The sequence below is a fragment of the Suncus etruscus genome, chromosome 6 (genome assembly GCF_024139225.1).
Source record: "Suncus etruscus isolate mSunEtr1 chromosome 6, mSunEtr1.pri.cur, whole genome shotgun sequence".
In the NCBI taxonomy this organism is placed as follows: Eukaryota; Metazoa; Chordata; class Mammalia; order Eulipotyphla; family Soricidae; genus Suncus; species Suncus etruscus.
Genome location: NC_064853.1, coordinates 131,819,474 through 131,845,203, shown reverse-complemented (window position 1 = coordinate 131,845,203; position 25,730 = coordinate 131,819,474). Strand labels below are relative to the sequence as shown.

General features: G+C 42.2%; 1 protein-coding gene across 1 annotated transcript in view; it reads left to right on the top strand.

Annotated features, from left to right (window-relative positions):
• Positions 1-25,204, top strand: part of LCP2 (lymphocyte cytosolic protein 2) — a 35,567-nt gene extending 10,363 nt beyond the window's left edge. Inside the window, exons 4-23 of the mRNA XM_049775657.1 lie at positions 1,037-1,102; positions 1,496-1,527; positions 2,035-2,072; positions 3,586-3,588; positions 5,750-5,939; positions 7,759-7,856; positions 8,855-8,918; positions 9,019-9,102; positions 9,450-9,475; positions 9,579-9,595; positions 9,705-9,812; positions 10,983-11,013; positions 12,358-12,370; positions 13,104-13,233; positions 15,040-15,049; positions 17,534-17,573; positions 18,751-18,833; positions 19,862-19,939; positions 22,849-23,004; positions 24,993-25,204. Of these exons, the coding sequence (XP_049631614.1) occupies positions 1,037-1,102; positions 1,496-1,527; positions 2,035-2,072; positions 3,586-3,588; positions 5,750-5,939; positions 7,759-7,856; positions 8,855-8,918; positions 9,019-9,102; positions 9,450-9,475; positions 9,579-9,595; positions 9,705-9,812; positions 10,983-11,013; positions 12,358-12,370; positions 13,104-13,233; positions 15,040-15,049; positions 17,534-17,573; positions 18,751-18,833; positions 19,862-19,939; positions 22,849-23,004; positions 24,993-25,115 (1,390 nt within the window). The 3' untranslated portion in view covers positions 25,116-25,204. The remainder of the gene's footprint in view (positions 1-1,036; positions 1,103-1,495; positions 1,528-2,034; positions 2,073-3,585; positions 3,589-5,749; positions 5,940-7,758; positions 7,857-8,854; positions 8,919-9,018; positions 9,103-9,449; positions 9,476-9,578; positions 9,596-9,704; positions 9,813-10,982; positions 11,014-12,357; positions 12,371-13,103; positions 13,234-15,039; positions 15,050-17,533; positions 17,574-18,750; positions 18,834-19,861; positions 19,940-22,848; positions 23,005-24,992) is intronic.
• The last annotated feature ends 526 nt before the right edge of the window (positions 25,205-25,730 follow it).

Sequence of the window (25,730 nt, the reverse complement as noted above, 5' to 3'; positions counted from 1 at the left end):
AATCAGATCGGACAAAACACTGAAGAAACATGAGGGATTATGTTTAGCATGTGGGTTTCTTTCACATGGGCAGAGGAACAAAGAACTCAGCAGGGTGATTTCATCCTTGAGCATGAGCTTTCCAGGTTGACACTGGGAAAATGTTAAAGCAGGCTTCAAGTGGGATGGTATCTGAATTACCCACAGGGCCATCTGCATATACTTTGCATCTGCGTATACTTTGAAGAACATGTCGAAAGAAATGGACAGCTGAGTCAATGTGGGAAAAGACAACGAGAAATCAATGGCTAGAAATGAATTCTACTCAAATAACGAGTGGAATTAAATCTCCATTTACTGAGCTCAAGAAATAGGAAAATTAGATTGTGGAAGGAGAGATTTAAAATAATCTGTGAGTCGGGGAGTACTATGAATAAAAGTAGTGAATACTGTTTAACCCTTGGCACTGACAGATGAATAATTGTGATACTTTTTTCATTGAAATACCAGCCTCAGATGACCTGGGTGCAGCTTTGTCTTGTTCTGGGGCACCTGGGCACAGAGGAAGTAACACAGGCTTGCAAAGCATCCAAAGCTAGCCTGGAGTCTAGCTCCTGGGGTTTGTGTGTGTGGTCAAGAGGGAGGTCGTCCTCATTGGCCCACTCTGAGGCCAGCCTGCTCTTTTACCAGAGGACAGTGGCCAAGTTCCTCTACTGTCAGTTTCCCCAAATCCTAGGCAAGGGAGCCCACCCAAAGCTGCCTGGACCCCTTTCCCACAGCAGGACAGGGGAGTTCCAGGCCTAAAAGGTCGAGAGCTCCTGGTAGGTACTCTGGAGACATTGCTGTACTAGCAGGGCAGTTGGGCTGTGTGACTCGTGTTTATGCAGTAGTTGAGTCCAGGGCAGAACAGATCAGTGGAGATGGAGGGACAAGTTCCAGGAGGAAGTCATGAACAAAAGGGCCCCTGAGAGACACTTGAGGTGGTCAGAGTGGGGGAGCAGGGGGTTCTGGGGGGTGAACGGAATTATCGGCTCATCTATCTGTCTTAATCCTATAGGATTCTCAGCAAATTAAGTCAAGAAATCAACAAGAATGAGGAGAGAAAGAGCATTTTCACTCGCAAGTGAGTGCAGCTTTGGCCCTGACTCTGTGGGGGAAAATGAATAGAAACGCCAAGCCAAACTGAACTGGCTTGGTCCCACTTTTCAGTAAAAGGGTCTTGACATTATCGACCTGACTAGGGCGGGGCCTTCCTCCCCCTGCCTGGAACCCTGCTCTGGGTCTAGGAAGGAGAGGAAATCCCCATGCAGAGTCAGGCAGTCACAAGGTCCCAATTGTGCTACCAATGTGGCTTGGGTGGTTTCCAGAATTTTCGGGCAGCCTGGTGCATATTGCTTAGCAACAAAGACACCAGTGTTGGCTGGTAAAACATGCTGGCCGCAGTGGGGGTAGGGTTCCCTCACAGGCCTGCACTGAAATCAACAGGGCCATGAATGCGATTTTATTTGTTTTGTAGACCTCCAGTTCAGCGGTTTCAGGAAGATACAGGTAAAAAGACTTGGGTTTGAGATAAACAATTTTGGCGGTAACTGGGACTTTATTTGCTCCACTGTCTGTGGTCCCTAGGACCTCAAAGCAGCAGGCAGCAGACCTTGCTCACCATCTTGCGGGGGTGGGGGTGGGGGGAAAGGCTATTACTGGGAGCGATGCAGAGGTGCCATCTACAGAGACAGTGAGGAAGCTCAGTATGGCATAGGGAAGCCTGCAATGGACTGTGCTCAACTAAGCCCTGGGGTGGAGCCTGTAAGGGGTTTTCCAACTGCTTCCTTGTGCCTAGGAGCAGACCACAGAGGGGCACACTTGCCCTTACTCGGGTTCTCTCATCATATGGAAGGTTGAGAACCATTGTCCTAAAGGAAAAGCAATTGCCCCAAACTTGAAGAAGGTGGGTTTAGAGGCCTAGGGGAGGCAAGTATGAGGGAACAACGGGAGGGTCCTTCCGGGGACCCTTATAGTGTCATTGCCACAGTCATGACAGTGCTGTTTCCTCCACAGAGAGCCATGAAGAAGACAATGGGGGCTGGTCATCTTTTGTGAGTATGATGTAGGCTGTCCTTTAGCTGTATGGAGGGTCCAGGTTATGGGGTGGGCTCCCAGATGTATGGAGGAATCCAAAGTAGGGTAGGATGTTCCCAGATGTATGGGGGGGTCCAGAATATGAAGTGGGCTGACCCCCAGCTGTAAAGAGGGCCTAAAGATAGGGTGGGCTGTCCTACAGATGGATGTTGGGTCCAGGATTTGGTGTGGGCTGTCCCCCAGTTTGAAAGAGTGTCCGAAGTACATGGTGAACTTCTCCCAGCTATATATAAGCAACCTGAATACAGGACTAGCTGTCTCTCAGTAGTATGGAAGGTCCAGAGTATGGCATGGGTTGTCTCTCAGCTGTATAGAGGTGTCTGAAGTATAGGGTGAGCTGTCTCTCAGATGTATGGCAAGGTCAGATTATGAGATGGGCTGTTTCCCAGCTATAATGGCAGGCTCCAGAATATAGGGTGGTCTGTCCCGAGTCCAGAGTATAGGGAGAGGTTGTTTCCCAGATATATATATATATATGGAGTACAGAGTTCAGTGTGGGCTGTCTCTAAGCTAAATGGAGGTTCTAGAGTATCAGATGTGCCATTTCCCAGATATATAGAAGGGTCCAAATATGAGGTGGATCCTAGATGTTATGGGGGGATCCAGAGATTAGGGTGAGCTGTCTCCCAGGTGCATGGAGGAGTCTGTCTTCCATCTATATGGTGTCTCCCAGAATATGGGGTGGACTGTCCCTAAGTTGTCTGGAGGGGTTCAGAGTATGGGGAGGCTTACCCTCAGATGCACAGAGGGGTCCAGAAAGCCTCTGACAAAAGGGTGAGCCACTGGCAGAAAGGGCCCATAGCCAGGTCACCTCCCCACCCCAGGTCAGAGGATTAGTTACAGGCACCCTCTTTCTTCCTAGGCAGCAGGGGTAGAGCAAACATGTCTAAACAGATACACGGGGACTTTTGCCTACAGACCTTCTTTCTAACCAAGACAGTGCAGAGCTAGCCCACAGACTTACAGCTTATTGCTGCCCCGAAGCAGGCCCCTCACATCCCATGCTCTACACTGGATACATAAAGTAGCTGTAAAGTACGGAGGCCCCATTATTCAAAGCCCCACTTTCTGTGTTCAACTGGCAACCACAGTCTAAAAGTTTAGGATTCAATAAGATTTATCTAATTTTCCTGATAACAGTTCCAACTGTTGTACCTACAAGTTTCTATGTCTGGCTTATTAATGACTTTTATTATAGGATTATAGGTAAAAAGAGCTCATGGATGATATCTGATACTAGCTAATTGGGTGAGCTCTGACCATGCCTGGAGAGGTGCACACATAGTCCAAGGCAGCTTAGACCTTGGAGTGAGGGCAGGCTAAGCAACTCTGTCCAGATGGTGAGTGAACTCTTCTGTGCAGACTGCAGTTGAAACAGCTGAGCACAGAAACTGAGGCCCATATGGAGTTTTATAGATAGTGTAAAGAGGGTGCCCAGACCCTGGCTCCCAGCCCAGTGGTCTCTTTGAGGAGGTCCATCAGCTACGCAGGAGTAGCAGAAAGAAGGTGTTTGGGCCCCCTTGTCCTCTAGTGTTTCTGCTAACAGAATGACATGACTGGTCACCAAGGCTGTGCTTACTATGTGAGCAAGTAACAACAACTGGGGCAAATTAATTTCCACAATAGGAAAAGTCCAGAGCCCGAGAATGCTTAGATTTTTGCAAGAGAAGCTGCCTTTTTCCATGGCTTCTTACAGTCCTTCTGAGCGGGAATCCTCTCTGTACACAATCATTTCCCTTACAGGGAACCAGGAAACTCAGGGTTCTGTCTCAAGCCTGACACAGCCCGATAGGTGGCAGAAGGGTATAGAGAATCAATCCAGTGAACCTTGACAGGTTGACTAATGTAAACTTGTAGCAGAACTCAGCTGGAAACAAAAGCATTGAATGCTAGGTCAATGAAGAAATAATGTCCAGACATAAAGAGGGAAGTCAACCTTTAAGAAAGGCTCTAGTATTGGAGTCCAGCTCCTAGTGAACAGGCCTGAAGTGGACTCACTATGAGGATTAAGGAAACAAGGCAGGGGAGGAGGGAGATTTGGGACATTCATGATGTAAATGTTGCACTGGTGAAGGGGAGTGTTCTTTACATGACTGAAACCCAACTACAATCATATTTGTAATCAAGGTGTTTAAATAACGATATTAATAAAATAAAGAAAACAAGAGAAAGCATAGAGATCAGGGGGCTGACTGCCTCTAGGACAGAGAGCCCAGACTGTCCTCTTCATTGACTATTTATTGTTTAGCAAATAATCATTCATAGAAAGAAGGGTTCTAAATCAATCTAACTAAACCAAAGAGGATTTACAATCTCATAAGGGAATGTGAGGAACGAGGAGATTTCAGGTATAATCTCTGAAGGTTGTCTTCCTCCTGGGAAGGGTGACAGATAGGAAACTGTCTACAGGGTTCCTGCCCCCAGGGCATTCTCTGGGTGGCATAAATTACAACAATATGTCTTAAGAGCCCTTTAGCTTACTAGCTGTACCTTCTCTTGGATTCTTTGACCTCCTAAAGTCTAGAGTTTTCTGCTATGTAACTCCCCCCTAACACTCTAGGGCAAGGGTGCTCTGGGAAGTCAGGTGGAATGCAGTGATCCTCAAACTACGACTCATGGGCCACATATTGTATTTATTCCTGTTTTGTTTCTTCACTTTCAAATAAGATATATGCAGTATGACAAGGAACTGGTTTATAGTTTTTGTTTTTACTATAGTCCGGCCCACCAATGGTTTGTGGCCCCATTGAAAAAGTCTGAGGACCACTGGATCAGTAGGAGGTCCAAAGAAGGGAAGAGAGGTGTCCTTTATTCTAAAGGACAGTGGGCAGGGGCTACAGAGGCACTCGGAAAAGTTTCCACATTCTAATCATCAGGGACTTCATACCCTATGCATAAATTAAAACAACAGGGTGAAAACATTTTGGGAATTCAGGGAGATACTCCACTCCTATCTTGTTTCCTCATATTAAAACAAACTGAAAACAAGTCTAAATCCCACAGGAGTTTCAACTGAAGAAGTTCATGTCCATAAATTGCTAACAGAGCTGTCTGGAACCCTGGATTGCAGCACCTCAAGGCCTAGATGTCACTTACCATGATTCCTTCCCACATAGCCAGTACTTGACAGATACGAGACCCTCCTCCCAGGGGTCACCTCCCTGGGCTATTCCACAGAGCAGCATACAGTATAGCAATCACTTCTTTAGAGAGAAAGTCTTCCCAAGGGAGCAGCTTGGAACTCAGGGCTACTATGGTGATACTGAGGGGCTCTTTGCACTGTTTGCTCTCAGCAGATGGTAGAGTACAACCTGGCCAACCTCAGCAGGGATTGCTGGTCTGCTTGGGAACAGCCTTAGCTCTTTGGTCTCCACAGGCCAAGGTCCAGGGAGGAGTGTTTGGGTCATAGACCCAGAAAACAGAGCGGAAAGTTAACAAGTATTCCAGGCACTCTTGCTTCCAGCTGTTTTTTTCTCCCAAGCTTTTGTGCAGATAGCCCTGGGAGCCCATGTTAATGCATAGTTGGGCCTGTGTCTTCAGAGTCACAGGTCCATGCTGTGAGACATCAGTAGGCATCACCATGAGGCCTGGCAGAGCCTCTCCTCACTGCATCTCCCTGAATCTGTACTGGCAGGAAGATGACTATGAAAGTCCCAATGAAGACCAGGATGGGGAGGATGATGGTGACTATGAGTCCCCAAATGAGGAAGAGGCAGTGCCAGTAGAAGAAGATGCCGACTACGAGCCACCGCCCTCCAATGATGAGGAGGCAATGCAGAACTCCATACTGCCTCCCAAGCCCTTATCTGACTCCATGTACATAGGTAAGAGTGCCATGCATGGGGCTGGTGCCCGGAGAGCAGGAGCCAATAGTGCCCACTTCCCAGATCCTCACTTGGGATGATGTTTAACTTGGGAGGTGACCCACAGTGTCAGAACTCCAGACTATAGGCAGCAGTGACTCTGCTAGAAGCTAGGTAGGCACTCAAGGAAACTTCTGTCACACATGGAGACAGGCTAAGGCAGAGAGATATCCAGTGGTTGGCACCTGGCATGTGGCAAGTATGAAGATACACAGTGAGCAAGACAGTGTTCTCCATAAGAAAATCTGAAGTATGGGTGAGACAAGATCAAATAAATGAATCACAATGAATTGAATTCAAGCAAGATATGACTAGGGAGATGGAGGCAGGGTCTGGTCATTTCCCTAAGATTTATTGTAACTGAACCTTAGAAGACTGGTGAGTGATATTGGCATGGGTAGCATGCTCTGGTAGAGTAGTGGTAGTGATGGCTATAAAGGCCCTAAGACCCTAAGAAACCAAGGAGAAGAGAGAAGGCCACAGAGGTTCCAATAGCTGAGACTAGTCCTGGACCACCTGTGGACAAGCTCACATTCTCTGGGGGCAGGAACTGCAGTGTAGCAAGGGAACATGGGGGCACAGAATGAAAGGAAACTCTTCCCACTCTTCTGCCTGGCCTGACTCAAAAAGGAGGCAAGACATTGTCTAGGAATACAGTTATATCCACGGAGGGAGAGTTTCTGCTCAAGACAAGGGCATATACCAGCCTTGAGTCTGTGGTATAGTCAGAGAGGCTACTGACCACCTCCTCTCATTAAGGGGAAAGCAAAAGGAAGAGACATAAATGGGAAGAAGCTCTGAGGGGCTCAGATCAGGAGCATCATGAGCCACAATAGTAGACAAAATCATGCCCAGGCATCCAGGTATGTCTGTCTGTGTATGAACACATATGTATATATGTGCATAAATGTACTTGTACCTGCACATGCAAGGAACTTATGGTTTAATTCTACATAACTGTTTTGTTTTTATTTGAGGACCATAACCTGCAGTGCTTAGGCTTATTCCTGGCTCTGTGTTCAGGGGTCACACCTGGCAGGCTTGGAAGACAATATGGAATGCCAGGGAGCAAACCTAGGTTGGCCATGTGCAAGGCAACACCCTACCCATGGCACAATCCTTCTGATATCCTATCTACAACTCTGAAAACACTCACTACCTGCTATTTATTGGCTCAGCTGATTAGAAAGAGACATGTTCCCCATTCTTATGAAGGAAAAAAAAAGTTTGCCAAATCCCCATTCTGGAGAGGTGATGGGAGCATTGTTCCAAAATGGCAGAGTATTCGAAGAACAAAGTTGGATAGGTGCCAAGCTGTAAGATCACCCCATGCGCTGTATCTCCAACCCCAGGTGAATGAGTCTGAATCGAAATAATCCAGACCAGGCTGAGGATGGAACGTGTAGTCTGGCAATCTTCTACCTCATATGGAGAGCAAGCTGCCTGGCAGAACTGTTTTTATTGAGTACAGAGACCACCCACTCCTCAGGAGGGAGATTAAGAGCAGAATAAGGGCAGATACCTCAGGCTATGCTGAACCTGTCCAGCCCATGTTTACATATAAGACAATCTCTGTTTTGGGGTAAAACCAAGTTGTAAACAAACAGATGTAAAGAAACCAGGGATGGGCTTTGTTTTGGGTAAACTAAGATGTAACTGAACATCAAGGCCCAAGGGCACAAATCAGCAACTGGGCTGGGGTGTCAGGGGGGGAGCTTCTTGATGACAGAGCTGGATAAAGCTTTTCTCCTTTCATGTGCATGACCTGGTATTTCCACAGACCGTCCCCACTCTGGGACAGGCACACAGCAACCACCAGCACCCCCGCAAAGAAGCTTTGACACCAAGCCGCCCCCACCCGCTGCCAGGAATCATGTGGTAGGTTCCCCCTTTCTCTTCTGCTGCTCTGTGCCCAATTCAATCACTTCCTCTGTCAGAGAGAAATGACTAGAAATATAGTTCTAACAAGCAAGAAAAGATAGTGTGTGTAGGGTGGGAAATGTAGTTGCAAGGTTTGTGGGGAAAATAGTCATTTTTACTCCTGTCATAATTATCCATTTCTGTTTTTTACTGAAGGCAATATAAAATGCAGAACACAGAAATAAGAGAGCTAGCTGAGAGTCAGGGCACTCCTGGGATCATCTGGGTACCAGGCCTCATCTTGCCTATAGAAAGACTTGCACCACCTGCTGGCCAATGCCTCAAATAATACAACCAATAAAAGCTGCTTGCTTTTGCAATCTCCAGGCGGGCCTTTCTCTCCACATTCGAGTGCAGAATTCTCTCTTTCAACCAACAGATACTTACTGAGCAGCTACTGTGTACCCAGAAGTGTACCAGTGCATAGTGCTGGGAACAGAGCTTTAACTAAACAAGGTTTCTGCTTCAAAAAAGTTTTACTATGATCATGAAAGGCAAGAGATGCTCAGAAAAATAATCTGAGTAGTCATGTGTACTTAAGGAGATAATCAATCCTTTAATGTGATGAAGAGTGGGATATGAGGGTGGTCTGGACAGAAACAGCTAGTCATGGCAAGAACAGCATGGAGAAGAGTCTTGGAAGAGGAGCTCACACATGCAGAGAGGCCAGTATGAGGAGCACGGGCATCACAGGATACACTCAAGCTTTGGAGTAGAGTCTCAGGTGGCAGGATGAGCTGGGCCAGACCAGCAGGGCCTTGCCACGGGAGCAGATTTGATTTTGTTCTGAATGAGGAATAGGGGAGTGAGGGAAACACTGGGGCTGAGATGGAACAGGGAGTGGAAGGAGCAGGCTCCATGAAGGATTGCAGGTAGTTAAGAGATGTGATCTTGTGGAGACAGAGTCCAGGACTTGCTGCTATCTGAGAAATACTTCTTGATATTTTTTTCCTAAGCCCCCACCATCCCAGTCCAGCCATGGAGAACCTAGCAGAAACAAAAACCATAGAACTCCAAAATGTAAGTTCAGGGATATACCTTTATATCTGCCAGCACATCAAAGCTATACTCCCCCAAACCTTGCTCTTTTCTTTTCACTGACTTCATTCTTTCCCTATAGTACCGGCTCCTTCCATAGACAGGAGCACCAAGCCTGCCCTGGACTGGTCACTGGCTCCAGCTGACAGAGAGCCCTTCCTGCCAGGTGAGCTTCAGCTGCTCTATGCAGGGAACCGAGGCCAACAATTCTTAGTGCTTGCTACAAGCTTGGCCTACACCCCATCTGGGGAATGTGGTGAAACTGCTAGAACCAAGGCATGAGGAGGTTAACAGACCAAGATCACTTAGACCTTGGACAAGTCGCATAATACCTCTGAGCCTATAAAATAAGGTGCTCCATGTAGCACATCCATCCATGTCTAAACTCTGAGTCTTCAATGCATAAAGACTGAGAAGCTCAGATTACCTGTTCATCAAACTGCATTTGAATGCCTTTTGCCTAGCTGGTAAAGTTATGACCCCCCAGGCTCATCTGCTGTCTGTTACTTGTAGGGATGAAACCAGCGTTTTCTAATAAGGTAAGTGGTTTCCCTTGTTGCTTTCATGTTGGCTTCACCTTGTGTGGTGTCTGTGTTTGCGAAGGGCTGAGGCACTCACACATCTGTCCCACTTGTCTTGCAGCCCCCCACCCCGGAAAGGTAAGCACTTGGATATAGAGGGGAGGGAGGATATGGGTCACGGGGTGATACGCTACTGGAAAGTTTACTTGTGTTTCTCCTACATCCTGTCCATCTGCCAACTTTGCAGGCCACTTGGGGAGATTTTACCCAAGATCCAAAAGCCTCCTCTACCACCAGCCACAGAAAGGCGTGAAAGCAGTCGCCCTTCGGTAGCGGCCAGACCTCCTGTGCCCAGGTAACTGTCCTCTGTGTTTGAGAATGTTCCTCAGTGAGGAGTATGGCCAAACACCCACCAGTGTTGGCCTGAGGAACCAGGAATCCCAGGAACTTACAGGATGGGAGCTAACATCTGTAGGTACATCAGGGGGAAGGTCCTGCATTCATGTGCAGCACAACACTGAGAAGAGAGAACTTTCTGTGGAATGACTGCCATGGCGTGGTGGTGTTTTCCTGCCACCATAGCCAAAGGCACTCTACCTACCACTAATTTCTCAGTAAAGGTAGTGGGGAGATCAAGGTCACTGTGCTTCCCCCATAGTTCTACTGTCAGAACACCAAGATCTGCTCTACTAGCTCTAACTTTACTCTCAAGTCTCCTAGGATCTCTTCAGCCAAATTATCAATGTATCTGGGTTCGGGCCCCACCTGCAGATTATTTCATCTCTGTGACCATGTTTGGCTGTAAGATAACTCAGTCAGGGTCGGGCTAGGCAGGAATCCAAACCAAATGAACTCTGTCATCAAATCAATGTTTTTAAAACATTATGAATCCATAGAAATTCTAATGAAAAAAATGAACAACACTTAAGAGCAGGATAAGCTGATGCCTGAACATCTAACAGATAGGAGATGGCCACCTAGCCATCTTCTTTTTGTCCCTCAAAGGAGAGCATTAGAAGACTGAGCACTCATGATTTTCAGACAGTGGCCCCAAATCTGTCTTAACTAACTCTTTCATCTGGCTAAATCCTAAAGAAGCAGCATTTCTAAGTGTGAGAGATGGGTGCGAGTCCTCAGGTGACTATTTTCCAACATTAGAAAAGAATGGTATTTTAAATGTTTTCATTAGCTCGGAGAAACATCTACTTATTGAAGTGTAATAGCTACTAAAGACTAAAGCCTTTGCTGACTAAAGCCTTTACATATATAGATGCCCTTGCTTGCTGCAGCAGCTGCACAGAAAAAATAAAGGCTTGCCTGGCTCAGGGCTCACAGATTATACAATAGCAAGTGGCCAGAGTTCTCTTCACTCCTTCCCCTCTATTTCTACTGGGCTTTCTGGCTTCCCACTTCACCATGGGTTAGTAGTTGATTCTTCATTATTTAAGTTAAGTAAAACTAGCTCTACTCTGAGGCTTGTTCTCTCAAACTCTTCATGCTCTGTTCTGTGCTTGAATCATTTTAGGCATGGATGGGGACCCAACCGAAGAGAGAATGTAAGTATAAAATGTCATGTTATAGATGCTTGGCCAGGGAAATTCAGCCCAGGCTCTAAGGACAGCTGCCATAGGAACCCAGTGCTGGGTCTGCACATCATGTTCTTGAGCTTTGGTGTCTGCAGGGCCTCCATCTTTCCTCCTGCCCAGCACACTGTGGAGATCATTTTCCAGTGGTTCTGACTTATCCCAGGCCCATTTGTAGGTGGTAAAATAGGTAGCAGGAAGGATTAAGTGAGAAAACCAAGAGTTTTGGTTGGCATAAAAATTGTCAAACAACCTTTCTGTTTTAATATCCGCACAAGAAAGAAAGGGGAAAGTAGTTCTTGACCGCTGTTATTCGGTTATATGCCTACCATGGGAAGGCTGTGGTTGACAGGGTATTTGCTCAGAAGACTTCCAGTTTTGAGGATGGCTATCTCAGGAACTTGTCATTTGCAGACAAATCTAGAGGGGAATGATTGTCAGCCCTGGTTACACTTGTAAGCATGCTCTTATTCAGTGGCCCTATCAGGGCCTAGCAGGGGTAAGACAGATGTGAGATTGCATAGTTAGCAAGTAGCCAGACCCAATCCTTGATTTTCTCTGCATTTGAAACCCTCTGCAGGCAGTCAAATCTCTGCCCTGACCAAAGGTTTGTTCCCAAGTGCCTGTTCTTTGTTCAGCTCTGGGTTTGTAAGGTATGTCACCCTAATGCTGCTTCATCAGCATTATACTGGTCTCACAAAACAGATATCCATTGTTGATTTTGATCTTTATCACTTCTATTTTGAGTAGACTGCCTACTTCCCTTTTCTACTGTGCAAGACTATCCTGAAGATAAATATGCTTATTATTTATAAGTTACATTATAAATTATTATAAAGAAGTGGTTGCAGGAGGGGTGATTATGGAAATAAGATCCCAGAAGACAGCAAAGTTTTGGGTCAGACTGACTGGAATTTGAATCCATTCTGTAGTTCTTGACCAATTAGGAATGCATCCTGAATCGAATGCTTCTGTTTACAAAATGAGGTAGTAACATTCTAGAGCACTGCTAAGAAGATTGGCTGAAATACTATGTGTGATTCTTAGAGGCTCAGTGTAGATTGTGTCATTCCTGTTCTATCTTGGGGCCCAGTATTTTCTACTCTTATAAGGAAAGTTATCAGAATATCATATGATTTGATAATCATTTATGTTATGAAACCACAAATCTGTTGACACAGTTGTCTGAAATATTCCTCACAATATATTTATTGTGGAGAGGTATAATTGCTAAAGAAACATTGATATGTTTCAGAAATATGATTTTTAATGAAATCTTTTTGTTAATGGCTGTTTTTCTTTTCTTCCCTTTAACAGGATGAAGATGATGGTATGTTCAGAAAATATTTCTTACAACTTTAATTTATCCCCGTTTTCTGTTCATATATACAATGGAATTCGGATATTGAACTCTCATGGAATCAGTTAAAATGATTAAACTAGTATTAAGCATATAGAAGCCAGTTGGTATATATATATATATATATATATATATATATATATAATTCTGTTTCAATGTAGTATAATATATATATATACACATATATATATTATACTACATTGAAACAGAATTATCTGAGAAGTATTAAGTTCATACCATGAAAATTACTTAACAGTACAGCAAGATTTATAACTGTATGGTAAATTTGATCGTAAATTTATAAATTCTATGTGAGAACAGGCTTATTAACTGAACATAAATGACAAAGATCCTATTTACCTTTACAAGATGAGAATTTGAATTTTTACTTAAAAACTGTGATTTCTAAAATTCATAAGATTTTAAATGGACAAGTTATTACTTCAATAATGAAAAATAAAAGTGTATTATAAAGAGAGGAAGTTTGAAAAAAAACTAAGACATTTTCATGTAGTAAATCACCTCGGAAAAAACCTAGAGGGGTATTACTGTCTCATCACTTCCTAATCAAATTTCACTTTTTTTATTCCATTAAATTAGCTCTACTAACATAGGAGCAGTTTCAGAATGTCCCTTGTATCACCTATCACCTGGATGCTTATACAGTCATTCTCCTTTATTTTTTCTACCCCCTGTAACAAAGCTCTTCAAAGACCTTTGCCCCAGCCAGCACTGGTCACAAAGACTGCCAACACCTTTCCTTCAAGATACCCTAAACCGGCTTCCAATTTCTCCCTCCCAGCAGCTCACACACCTGGAGGATTCTCAGAAAGGTTTGTGGCTAAGGCCTAACATTCTACTTGACTGATACCATGTGAGTGAGGAAGAAATAAGCCAATGAATAGCAGCCTCAGATTATGTTTGGTCTTAAGAAAATGAAAAGACCCACAGGTGAATTCATTCTTGCCCTCTGCTGGGTCTGAGGAATCAAGAATTGTCTGTCTCACACAACTCCAAACAGAAGGGACCTCAGGGCAAAAAGTGGGAAAGTATTTTATTTGGTGAATTAAAACACTCAGGAAATCCCATTAATGCAGTTACACCTTATTTGTTGTGCTCTGGAGATACTGCCTTTTTCTGAAGACCTTCCTTTTGCAAAAAGGTCTCTCTCTGAAGTTTAAGGTGCCATTTATTTATTTTCAGCATTTTAATTTTTTAATTTTTATTTTAGTTTTTGGGCCACATGCAGTAATGCTCAGGGGTTACTCCTGGCTCTGCACTTAGAAATCACACCTGCGGGGCCGGGCGGTGGCGCTGGAGGTAAGGTGCCTGCCTTGCCTGCGCTAGCCTAGGACGGACCGCGGTTCGATCCCCCGGCGTCCCATATGGTCCCCCAAGAAGCCAGGAGCAACTTCTGAGCGCATAGCCAGGAGTAACCCCTGAGCGTCACAGGGTGTGGCCCAAAAACCAAAAAAAAAAAAAAAAAAAAAAAAAAAAGAAATCACACCTGCACTCAGAAATCACACCTAGAAGGCTCAGGAGACCATATGAAATGCCGGGATAAGACCCAGATCTGTCTCGAGTTGGCAGCATGCAAGGCAAATGCCTTAACACTATGTTATCACTCTGATATCCCATACAGCATTTTTAAGTTAATTATTTTAAAATCATTTTGAAGATAAATAGCTGTTACACACTTACTAGTCACAGAATAGTGTAACTTTCAGAAACCCTCAAATGAGTGGAGCTGGCTTTATGGAACAATTCGCACTGTTTTGTTCTGTGGTAGCCTAAAGCACACCTCCATGAAATGGCTTATTTCCATGCATGTACCTGGACTTAGCTTACATTGTGGATACCTGGCCTAGGGAATGTACCCTGCCCTTGGGAGACCCTGAATTCCTCTACACAAGCTCTGTCTCTTGAGGTTTGCTTTCTCTATCACCATAGTGCTCCTCAGTGCTCACAATGAGGCAGAGACCAGAGAAACACTGGGTCATGTCTCCCTCAATAATTCACACAAGCCTTTTAGTGTCCCTAAAATAACCCAGCTTTGGAGCTTGTCATCTTTAATTTTCACAAGGAGCCCAGTATCCATCAGCAGACATCCTATTCCCTGCCAAACATATAGAAGTTTTTTTTTCCTTATTTAAACTTAATATCTTTATTGAAACACCTTGATTAAAAATCTGATTGTAGTTGGGTTTCAGTCATGTAAAGAACACCCCCCATTCACCAGTGCAACACCAATGTCACCAAATCTCCCTCCTCCCACCCCTGCCTGTACTCTAGACAGGCTTTCCACTTCCCTCATTCAGTTACATCGTTAGGATAGTTCTCAGTGTAGTTATTTCTATAACGGCACTCACCACTCTTTGTGAGCTCACCACTTCATGTGAGCTGGACCTTCCAGCCCTCCTTTCTTTTGTCTCTGAGAATTATTACAAAAATATCTTTTATTTTTTCTTAAAACCCATAGATGAGGGAGACTATTTCTGCATCTATCTCTCTCCCTCTGACTTATTTCACTTGGCATAATAGATTCCACGTATATCCATGTATAGGAAAATTTCATGACTTCATCTCTCCTGATTGGCTGCATAATATTCCATTGTATATATGTACCACAGTTTCTTTAGCCATTCATCTGTTGAAGGGCATCTTGGTTGTTTCCAGAGTCTGGCTATTGTAAAAAGTGCTGCAATGAATATAGGTGTGAGAAAGGAATTTTTGTATTGTATTTCTGTGTTCCTAGGGTATATTCCTAGGAGTGGTATAGCTGGATCGTATGAGAGCTCAACTTCCAGCTTTTGGAGGAATCTCCATATCACTTTCCATAAAGGTTGGACTAGACATCATTCCCACCAGCAGTGAATAAGAGTTCCTTTCTCTCCACATCCCTGCCAGCACTGCTTGTTCTCATTCTTTGTATGTGTGCCAATCTCTGTGATGTGAGATGGTACCTCATAGTTGTTTTGATTTGTATTTCCCTGATGATTAGTGATGTGGAGCATTTTTTATGTGACTTTTGGCCATTTGCATTTCTTTTATGTCAAAGTGTCTGTCCATTTCTTCTCCCCATTTTTGATAGGATTAGATGTTTTTTTTTCTTGTTAAGTTCTGTCAGTGCCTTGCATATTTTGGATATTAGCCCCTTATTTGATGGGTATTGGGTGAATAGTTTCTCCCACTCAGTGAATGGCTCTTGTATCCTGGGCACTATTTCTTTTGAGGTGCAGAAGCTTCTCAGCTTAATATATTCCCATCTGTCTTGTTTGGTGAGTGCTGTTTCCTCCTTGAAGATGCCTTTAGTGTCACTGTCATGGAGTGTTTTACCTACATGTTGTTCTATATACCTTATGGTTTCAGGTCTGATATCAAGGTCTTTAATCCATTTGGATTTTACCTTCATACATGATGTTAGCTGGGGGTCTGAGTTCGCTTGTTTGCAAGTGGCTAACCCTTTGCAAGTGCCAACAGCACTTGTTGAAGAGGCTTTCCTTGCTCCATTTAGGATTTCTTGCTCCTTTATGAAAAATTAGGTGATTGTATGTCTGGGGAACATTCTCTGAGCACTCAAGGCTATTCCATTTATCTGAGGGTCTGTCTTTATTCCAATACCATGCTGTTTTGATAACTATTACTTTGCAATACAGCAATAGTATTAGCAATACAGCAATAGGGGAAAGTAATGCCTCCCATATTCCTTTTCCCAAGGATTGCTTTAGCTATTCAAGGGTGTTTATTGTTCCAAATGAATATCAGAAGTGTTTGTTCCACTTCTTTGAAGAATGTCATGAGAATCTTTAGAGGGATCACATTAAATTTGTACAATGCTTTGGGGAGAATTGCAATTTTAATGATGTTAATCTTGCCAATCCATGAGCAGGGTATGTGTTTCCATTTCTGTGTGTCCTCTCTTATTTCTTGGAGCAGGGTTTTATAGTTTTCTTTGTATAGGTCCTTCATGTCCTTAGTCAAGTTGACTCTAAGATATTTCAGTTTGCCTGACACTAATGTGAATGGGATTGTTTTCTCAATGTCCATTTTTTTCCTATCATTACTGATGTTTAAAAAAGCCATTGATTTCTGTGTGTTAATTTTGTAGCCTGGCACATTGCTATATGAATCTATTGTTTCTAGAAGCTTTTTGGTAGAGTCTTTAGAGTTTTTTAAGTAGAGCATCATGTCATCTCCAACAGTGGGAGCTTGACTTCTTCCTTTATATCTGGATTCCCTGAATATCTTTTTCTTGCCTAATCGCTATAACAAGTACTTCCAAGTACTAGTTTGAATAGGAGTGGTGAGAGAGGATAGCCTTGTCTTGTACCAGAATTTAGAGGAAAGGCTTTTAGTTTTTCTCCATTGAGGATAATATTTGCCATTCACTTATTGTAGATGGCCTTAACTATATTGAGAAAGGTTCCTTTCTTTCCCATCTTGCTGAGAGTTTTTATCAAGAATGGATGTTGGACCTTATCAAATGCTTTCTCTGCATCTATTGATATGATCATGTGATTTTTATTTTTCTTGTGCATGGTGTTTGCCTGTGAGGTTTCCCCAGCATCACATATGGTCACCTGAACCAGCCCGGACCGATTTCTGAGTGCAGGGCTAGGAGTAACCCCTGAGTGCTGCTGAAGAATGCTCAAAATAAAAAAAAAATACAAATCATATTCACATAACATTTTACAGTAGGTGGCTATACCTGTTCCATTGAACTACTATTGTTTTTCACCTATTGTGTCTAACTTATCAATTAAACTTTATCTTATATATAATATAAACAAAAAAAAATACAGGTGGGGGAGGAGAGTGATGGGGGCATCAGTTATGGGAATGTTGCACAAGTGAAGGAGGGGATGTTCTTTTTATAACAGAAACCCAGCTACAATCATGTTTCTAATCACGGTATTTAAATAAAGATATTATTTAAAAATGTAGATAGAATGGTCAGTTCTATTGGGTTTCATATGTCAATTGGAGATCCTAAAACATGCCCCTGAGGTACTTGTCTAGAGACAAAAGAAGCAGAGATTGTACTTAGTGAGTTTCCCTAAACCAACCTCCCTGTCTGGTCCTGTAATCACAAATCAACTCAACTCTCCCTTCTTTTTCTCTGTCCTCAGTAAGTTTCAGCAAAGCAACTCCTTGCCACCATATTTCTCTCAAGGTGTGTATTCTGGATTCTGGTGACCTCTGCTAGACATATGCCTTCAGGTCTGGATTTTGTTGTTTCCTAAAAGCATCTAATCCTCACTCAGCACTTACTTGTTTTAGCAGTATGCCAGAGGGTTGCTGGAAGGACAGGACAATATATAAGCCACACTCTTCCTTAGGAAGCCAGCTTTGATCTTATCTCCTCTGAGTTTTATCAGTTTTCTAATACTGGGCTTCATCCAGAGAACCAACATTATAAAATGCTTATTAGACTGAAAGGTAAAACCTGGCATCTCTTCTGGCACTGAGAATGAGCAAAAGAATAGAGCAGCTCAGGGCCAGCTTACAGAGAATAAGAGAAAACCCTGTGTAATAATCTGATTTTATTCTTGTCAGATGATCTGCTTGCTTAACAGCATGGGGTAGGTAGGTGGTGTTGCCTATACCACAGTTACTCCAGCTGTGATCTGAGTAACTGGTGTAAGCCCTTGTAAACATGCGTGTTCCTGGGCTCGGGGAGCTTACTTCTAGCTCTATGCTCAGGGTCCTGAGTGGACCCACCATATGTGGTGCTGTGAACTGAACACAGGTCAGTCACATGAAAGTCAAGAACACTCTACCCTCCATACTGTCTTTCTAACCCTAGAAATTCTTATTTTTGAAGCGTGATATCTCAGAACTACAGGTTGAAGTTGGAGCCCTGACACTTAAAGCATATGATTTGTTTAGACTAGAGATTACAAAACGAATCTTACTGTCTCCTTTTCAGAAACAAATAATTTTTCAGTGCTCACTACCTGAAATCTACCTTCTTCAAGTGAACTAATAGAAGGTCAATAAATATTTAATAATAATATACTAATATTTAATATTAACTGAATATTAAAGTTTTGATAACAAATACTGAAAGTTACTGAATATTCTTTTCAGTGATCACATTGAAATCACAGTGACTTTTTCATAAATGGATATAGCCACTTCACTGAACAGGCACATTTGCAAAATCATTCCAAGTTGTGTTACTGCTCTCAAAACTATGTTTTGGAATAGTTCCTAAGTAGTCCTTGTGTTTCTGTGTTCTGCTTCTTGAGCTTGCATGGTTGGGATGTTTGGGAGGGCGTTGGGAGCCAGGAGGGCTGTATTGACATGACTACTCACCACAAATGCACTGTGGAACTTTATTCCCTCAGGCCCCAATAGTAGACCGAGTCCAAGAGGGGGAAACAGGCCTCCAGTTTCCAGCAAGCCTCGGCCACCATCCCCTAGGGAAGAGGTAGGTAATCAAGTTTGTTTATATTTGTTGATTATGTCCCAGAAAGTAAAGTATTGTAAATTCCCACTGAAAACTACTTAGTGATTTTTATAATGCTATCTAGTAGCTACTACATTTGTTTTTGGTGAAAAAAAGTTAAGGGACAAATTCATATGAGAAATGGGTTTTAATTGGGGCCGAAAGAAATAGCACAGTAGGGCATTTGCCTTGCATGCAGCTGACCCAGGATGGATGGTGGCTCAATTCTCAGCATCCCATATGGGCCTCCGAGCCTGCCAGAAGTGATTTCTGAATACAGAACCAGGAGTAACCCCTAAGCACTGCTGGGTGTGACTCCCCCCCAACATAAAAGAAAAATGGGTTTTATTGATGCTTTTTACTTTTCTTTTTTGACTTTGGGCCACACATACCCGCTCTGGCCTCGATGCTTTTAAATGCTATTTTAATTTTTTTGTCTTTAACAAAAAAAAGAAATCAATTTATATGTTTCCTAGTGTATGTCCATTTTTCTTTTTTTTCCAGTTTTTTTTTTACTTAAATGAACAAATTGTGACATCTCTGTTTTTTGCTTATAGAGGATTCATTACTTAATGAACCATTGTTTATTTATAGCAACCCATGCAACCCATGTCAAAAGATTAAAAGGAACTTGCACAAAGTATTTTCTTTATTTTTTTTCTTTATATTTTGGGCCACTCAGGTAATACTCAGGGGTTACTCCTGGCTCTGCTCTCAGAATCACTTCTGGCAGGCTCTGGGGACTATATGGGATGTTGGGAATCGAACCTTGATCCATCTTGGGTTGTCAGCATGCAAGGCAAATGCCCTACTGCTGTGTTCTCTTTCCAGCCCTGGACAAAGTATTTTATATTTACCCCTACCAGAATGAGTCTATGTTCAAATTAAGATGACCTATTTCAAACTTCATGAACTTGAGATGCTTATATTTAGAAATTATTACTTGGAAGCTTTTCTTCTCATACATGTATAGCTTCAAAATTTATTGCCTTTTAAATTTACATTTTCAGAATTCTTTAAACCAACAGTGGTACGTTTCCTATATTACCAGACCGGAAGCAGAAGCTGCTCTTAGAAGGATAAATCAGGTATTGTGCTAAAGTCTATTTGTGTATAGTTATCAATATTAATGGAAGGGGAAAAGGGAACTTGTCTTTTATTGAACACCAATTATGGACTAGGAATTTCACAAAGTCCTATGTAGGCTCTTCCACTAAGGTGACTGGTTAGTGATTGATACACAGCTACCAGCATCCAGGGCAATGTTTCCAAGCCTTGGGGGAAAACCTCGATTACTAGAAGAATCCTAGATTTTAGGATTTACCACTTTACTAGTAGAATCCTAGATTTTATTAAGAGTGTTCATTTGGGGCCGGAGAGATAGAATGGAGGTAGGGCATTTGCCTTGCATGCAGAAAGATGGTGGTTTGAATCCCGGCATCCCATATGGTCCCTGAGCCTGCCAGGAGCGATTTCTGAGCGTAGAGCCAGGAGGAACCCCTGAGCACTGATGGGTGTGACCCAAAAATAAAAAAAAATAAAAATAAAAAAGAGTGTTCATTTAATCATTGAGGTCATACAATGGTAAAAGGAAACTCTTCCACAAATATGCATCTTCCTCTTAATACACGATTGCCACCCCATTGATATAAAGAAACCTATATGCAGAAAAATTCCAGAAATTTGTTTTTTGCACTTTCCTCTAGAGAGTTCTAGGTGTCCTTTAATATTAAAGGTCTTAGTGATGAGATTTCCAGTGGCAAAATATTGAATCTTAAATCCAGAGAGCACAGAGGAAACATATAAGTTCTTTTGGTCTTTACTCCTTGAGTCTCTATCTCCACTGGCAGGTGATTCTATAATCATTCATAGGTTTGTCTGTTTATCAGAGACAGTGTGGAGTTTATTCAGTTAACTCAATAAGAAGATCAGATGGTCAGGGCTAGAAAGATAGCACAGCTGGGTAGGCACTTGCCTTGCATGTGGCGACTGGCCCAGGTTCAATCCCCACATAGGTCTAATCCCTAGAAACCCATATGATTCCCTGAACCCCAGGAATTATCCCTGAGCAGAGTCAGGAATAAATCCTAATAATGGCTGTGTTCTCTAAACAAAAACAAAATAAATAAAATGTAAAGGTCAAATGATCTGGCATCATGTATAGTCCTCAGAGCTCTGACACGAGTGACCCCTGAGCACTGAGCCAGGAATAAATCCTAAACATGATTAGCTAGGGGTTGTCTCAACAAAAAAAGCAAAGGAAAAGCATTTTTCAGACCCCTGGTTTATCAAACAACCCTGATTCAGAGGGACTGGAGTGATAGTACAGTCGGTAAGGCACTTGTCTTGCATGTAGTCAACTCAGGTTCGATCCTGGGCATCCCACATGATCCCCTGAATGTAAAGTCAGGAATAAGTACTGAACACCTCCAAGTATGGCCTAAAATCCACAAAAACAAACCAAACAAGCATGCTGATTCAGAGCACAGAAGCTGCAGTTTAAGTGCATCTTTCCCATTTATATTTTAATATTGGAGATTTGCATTCAATACTATTACATGTCAGTAACTTATGGAATAAATTTCTGTTTAATTTTGTTTTGTTTTTGGGTCACACATGGCAGTACTCAGGGCTTACTCCTGGTTCTGCACTTAGGACTCACTCCTGGTGGGGCTTAGGAGACCATATAGGATGCTGGGGGCTGAACCTAGGTTGGCTTTGTGCAAGACAAGTGCCTAACCCTTGCACAAGTGCCCTGGCCCTGGAAAAAATGTTAAAATATAAAACATATCACACTATTTTATTAAATATAGTGATAAAATACAATCATATTTAATTTTATTTGGGTATATATGTAGTGATGAAACACTTTGAAAGTAATATAGTTTTGAAATGGATGAATTTCTTAAGTATTTTGGGCGATTTCTTTTTTGTTTGTTTGTTTGTTTTTTTGAGTCACACCTGGTAGCACTCGACTCAGGGATTACTCCTGGTTCTGTGCTCAGAAATCACTCTGGCAGGCTCGGGGGACCATATGGGATGCCGGGATTCCAATCACTGTTCGTCTTGTCCTGTGTTGGTTGCATGTAAGGCAAACGCCTTACCACTGTGCTATCACTCTGGTGCATTTGGAGGATTTCTGACTTGAAATGTAGAAAGGGAATTTTATCTCAGGATTAGAAAGAAACACCTTTAACAAACTAAATCCTTATTTGTCTAGTCCTTTTATTCCTTCAGCTACTTATTACTAGTTTTTTGTTTTGTTTTATTTGTTTTGGTTTTTGGGTCACACTTGGCAGCACTCAGGGGTTACTCCTGGCACTGCACTCAAATTTCTCTTGGCAAGTTCTGGGAACCATATGGGATGCCAAGAGTTGAATCCGGATTGGTCCCAGATCAGCTGTGGGTTGGCTGCATGCAAGGCAAATGCCCTACCTGCTGCGCTATCACTCTGGCCCCAGCTACCTATTGTTTTATCCTTAAAAAAGGAATTCCTTTATTCCATTGTATATTCAAAGAGAGTGTCATGAACATTTTACTGATATGACCTCTGCTGCCTCTTTTTGTTGTTGTTTTTTTTGTTTGCTTTGGTTTGGGGGCCACACCTGATGGTGCTCTTGGGTTACTCCTGCCTCAGAAATCGCACCTGGCAGGCTCAGGAGACCATATGGGACGCAGGAAACCAAACCTGGGTCCATCCAGGGTCAGCAGCGTGAAAGGCAAATGCCCTACCGCTGTACTATCACTTTGGTCCCTGTTGCTGTTTTTGGGATACACCAAGCAGTGTTTCTGGGTTACTCTTGGCTCTGCTGTCTCTTTCTTGACAACTAAGAAATCCATGGCACATGAGGCCCGTAGGAATCTAAGGAATTGAGTATTCACTGACTTGTCAACCGATTAGGCTTCAGGTCCCCTAGAGCCTTGTCTGTTGCTCTTAGAAGCAATATAAGTATTGATTTTTTACTTTTCCCTTAATAAAAAGAATTTATCCTTGCAGGATGGCACTTTTCTGGTGAGAGATAGCTCTAACAAAACAATAACAAACCCATATGTCCTCATGGTATTGTACAAAGGTAAAGTTTACAACATCAAGATTCGTTACCAGGAAGAAAATCAAGTTTACTTGTTGGGAACTGGTCTCCGAGGAAAAGAGGTAAGGACCTTTCAGTTGTAAGCTTTCCCACCAAGTCTCTTTTTATGCACACCTATCTACATGGACCCATGCTGCAGTGTTCTCTGGGATTCATAATGGGTTCAAATTACACTACCATGGCCTTTTATTCACAGGAAGCCAAGGAAATATAATAGGGCCAAACTCTGTCACAGGAGTGGCTTTTATTTCAAATAATCTAAAATCACAGAAAGAACTTCTAAATAATAAAAATGTTAACATTTAAAAATGTTTTAAACATTTTAAAAATTCAGTTAGGTGGTATCAAAACAAATCCTTTCTATCATTTACCTTTATGACAACTTTAACGTAAGACAAAGTATACTGGAAAGGGAATTAAGTGGAACTGTGTGATTATTTAAATACTTGAGCAATATTTTGCATTTCCTTGGTTATTTGGGAACACTACCTCTGTACTTAGGGATCACTCCTGGCAACTCAGGCTACCATATAGGAATGCCAAGGATTGGTTGCATGCAAGGCAAATGCCCTCCCAATGTACTATGACTCTGGCCCTTCTGAATTTTAATTTTGCTAATAACTGGATATTTGGTGGGGTATGTGGGACATATTTTAATGTGCTCAGGACTTACTTCTGCCTCTGTGCTTGGGGGCCTACCTCAGAGGACAATAAATGGTGTTGGGGATCAGACTGGGGTCAGCCACATGCCAGGCAATCACTTACTATCACTTTAGCCCTAACTATGAAGTTAGGCTGATAAAGGCTGTGTGATACCAAAAACATTTATCCATTTATGCTAAAGGTTTATACTAGCACTTCAGAGTATAATTAGAACGGATAATAAAAAAAACAATGCCTTTAGCAAAGGAAACTAAGAATTAAACTTAATGCCCCAGACAATGTCTTTTTAAGTTTACAATTCTAGAAGAAAGGTCAATTTAATAAAACATTTCCAAAATGAGAAACAGCATTAATTTCCACTTTGCTCCAAATAGTTTATTTTTTACAGATTTTGCAGATATTTAATGCAGATGATTAGAAAATACATTTGGTCAAATGTTTAGCTCACAAGCTTTGGTTTTAAGAGTAGTATCTTGGGGCCGGGCGGTGGCGCTGGAGGTAAGGTGCCTGCCTTGCCTGCGCTAGCCTAGGATGGACCGCGGTTCGATCCCCCGGCGTCCCATATGGTCCCCCAAGAAGCCAAGAGCAACTTCTGAGCGCATAGCCAGGAGTAACCCCTGAGCGTCACAGGGTGTGGCCCAAAAACCAAAAAAAAAAAAAAAAAAAAAAGAGTAGTATCAGTTTTTTCAAAGCAGAGATATCTAGAACAGAAGCACTCATTTAATGGTTCTGATGGACATAGAGTAGTCTTAGTCTTTAAGTCTTGTTTTGAGTATCTGGGTGTCTTTTGGGGAGGAGGCTGGGTCACACCACAGGTACTCAGGGCCAGTTCCTGGATCTGCACTCAGGGATCACAGTAGGTGGACTAGGGGGATCATAGCTTTTATATTTATGTTGCTGGGAATCCAGCCTGAGTCAGCTATGTTCAAGGCAAACACCCACTACCTGCTGCGCTATTGCCTTGGCCCCTTTTGATAACTTCTGAATTAATGAAAGCAGAGATGGGGGTTTTCCTACTCTGGCTGTCCAGACAAAGAAGTCCAGGCTGTAGACACAAACAAGGTTGCAGAACACAATGAGAGTGGGGACAACCCTGGAAACACAGCTCTAAGATCAATGAACTTATGCCACAGATATCATATCAGACAAACTGAGCTGATTTCCCCTTGCATTAGAAGATCAGGGGTACAAAACCAAACACAAAATACAAAGAAAGCAAGGATAATGCAAGGATAGCTAAATTGAAATATTTACAGTAAATGGCCTGTGGAAAGTTTAATATTTGTGAATTTTTCCATGGTTTATTCAATTGAAGAGATCTATTACATGAACTTTTTTCAAAATGTGAAATTCATGCTACACATGTGCCCCTTTGTGTATCTTTCAGGACTTTCTGTCTGTGTCAGATATTATCGACTACTTCAGGAAAATGCCACTTCTGCTCATTGATGGGCAAAACCGAGATTCCAGAAACCAATGCACATTAACACATGCTGCTGGTTATCCCTAGCAAGTTGGAGAAGCAGAGGAACTTCATTAAATTCTTTAATATAAACTTAATGGTTTTGTTCATTCACTCAGAAAATGGTTTGAAATGAAGACTATCAAGTATCCCATAACTTATTCTTTTTCAGCATAAAGAAATGAGTAATGTTGCATCAAGTCAAGTATATATTTTAAAAAGTTTTCTATGTGCATTTTTGAACACCCATTTTTTAAGAAAATTAGTTTATACAGCTAAAGAAATAAAGGGCAAGTTAAAAGATGCTGAAGTATTATTCAACTATTTTTATAAAAAATGATTGTTATAGCATGTCTTATCAAAGTCAACAGTTTTATACCTATAATTTGAAAATTACTAAATCAACTTTCTCAGCAGGAGTAGCAAGATTAAGAGGTTCTGAAAATATTTCAGCCTTTCTTAGTTGATATTTTATGCTGGAAGTATTTTTGTATAATTTTTTAATTAAAATATAAATCAGTTTTGGAATAACTTTCTGGGATTAAAAATGTCTTTTGTTTTATTTGGGGGTTCTAAAAATTTATTGACATTGCTTATATAATATTATTATTTTATTTATTTATTTTTGTTTACTTTGGGGTCACACCTGACAGTGTTTAGGAC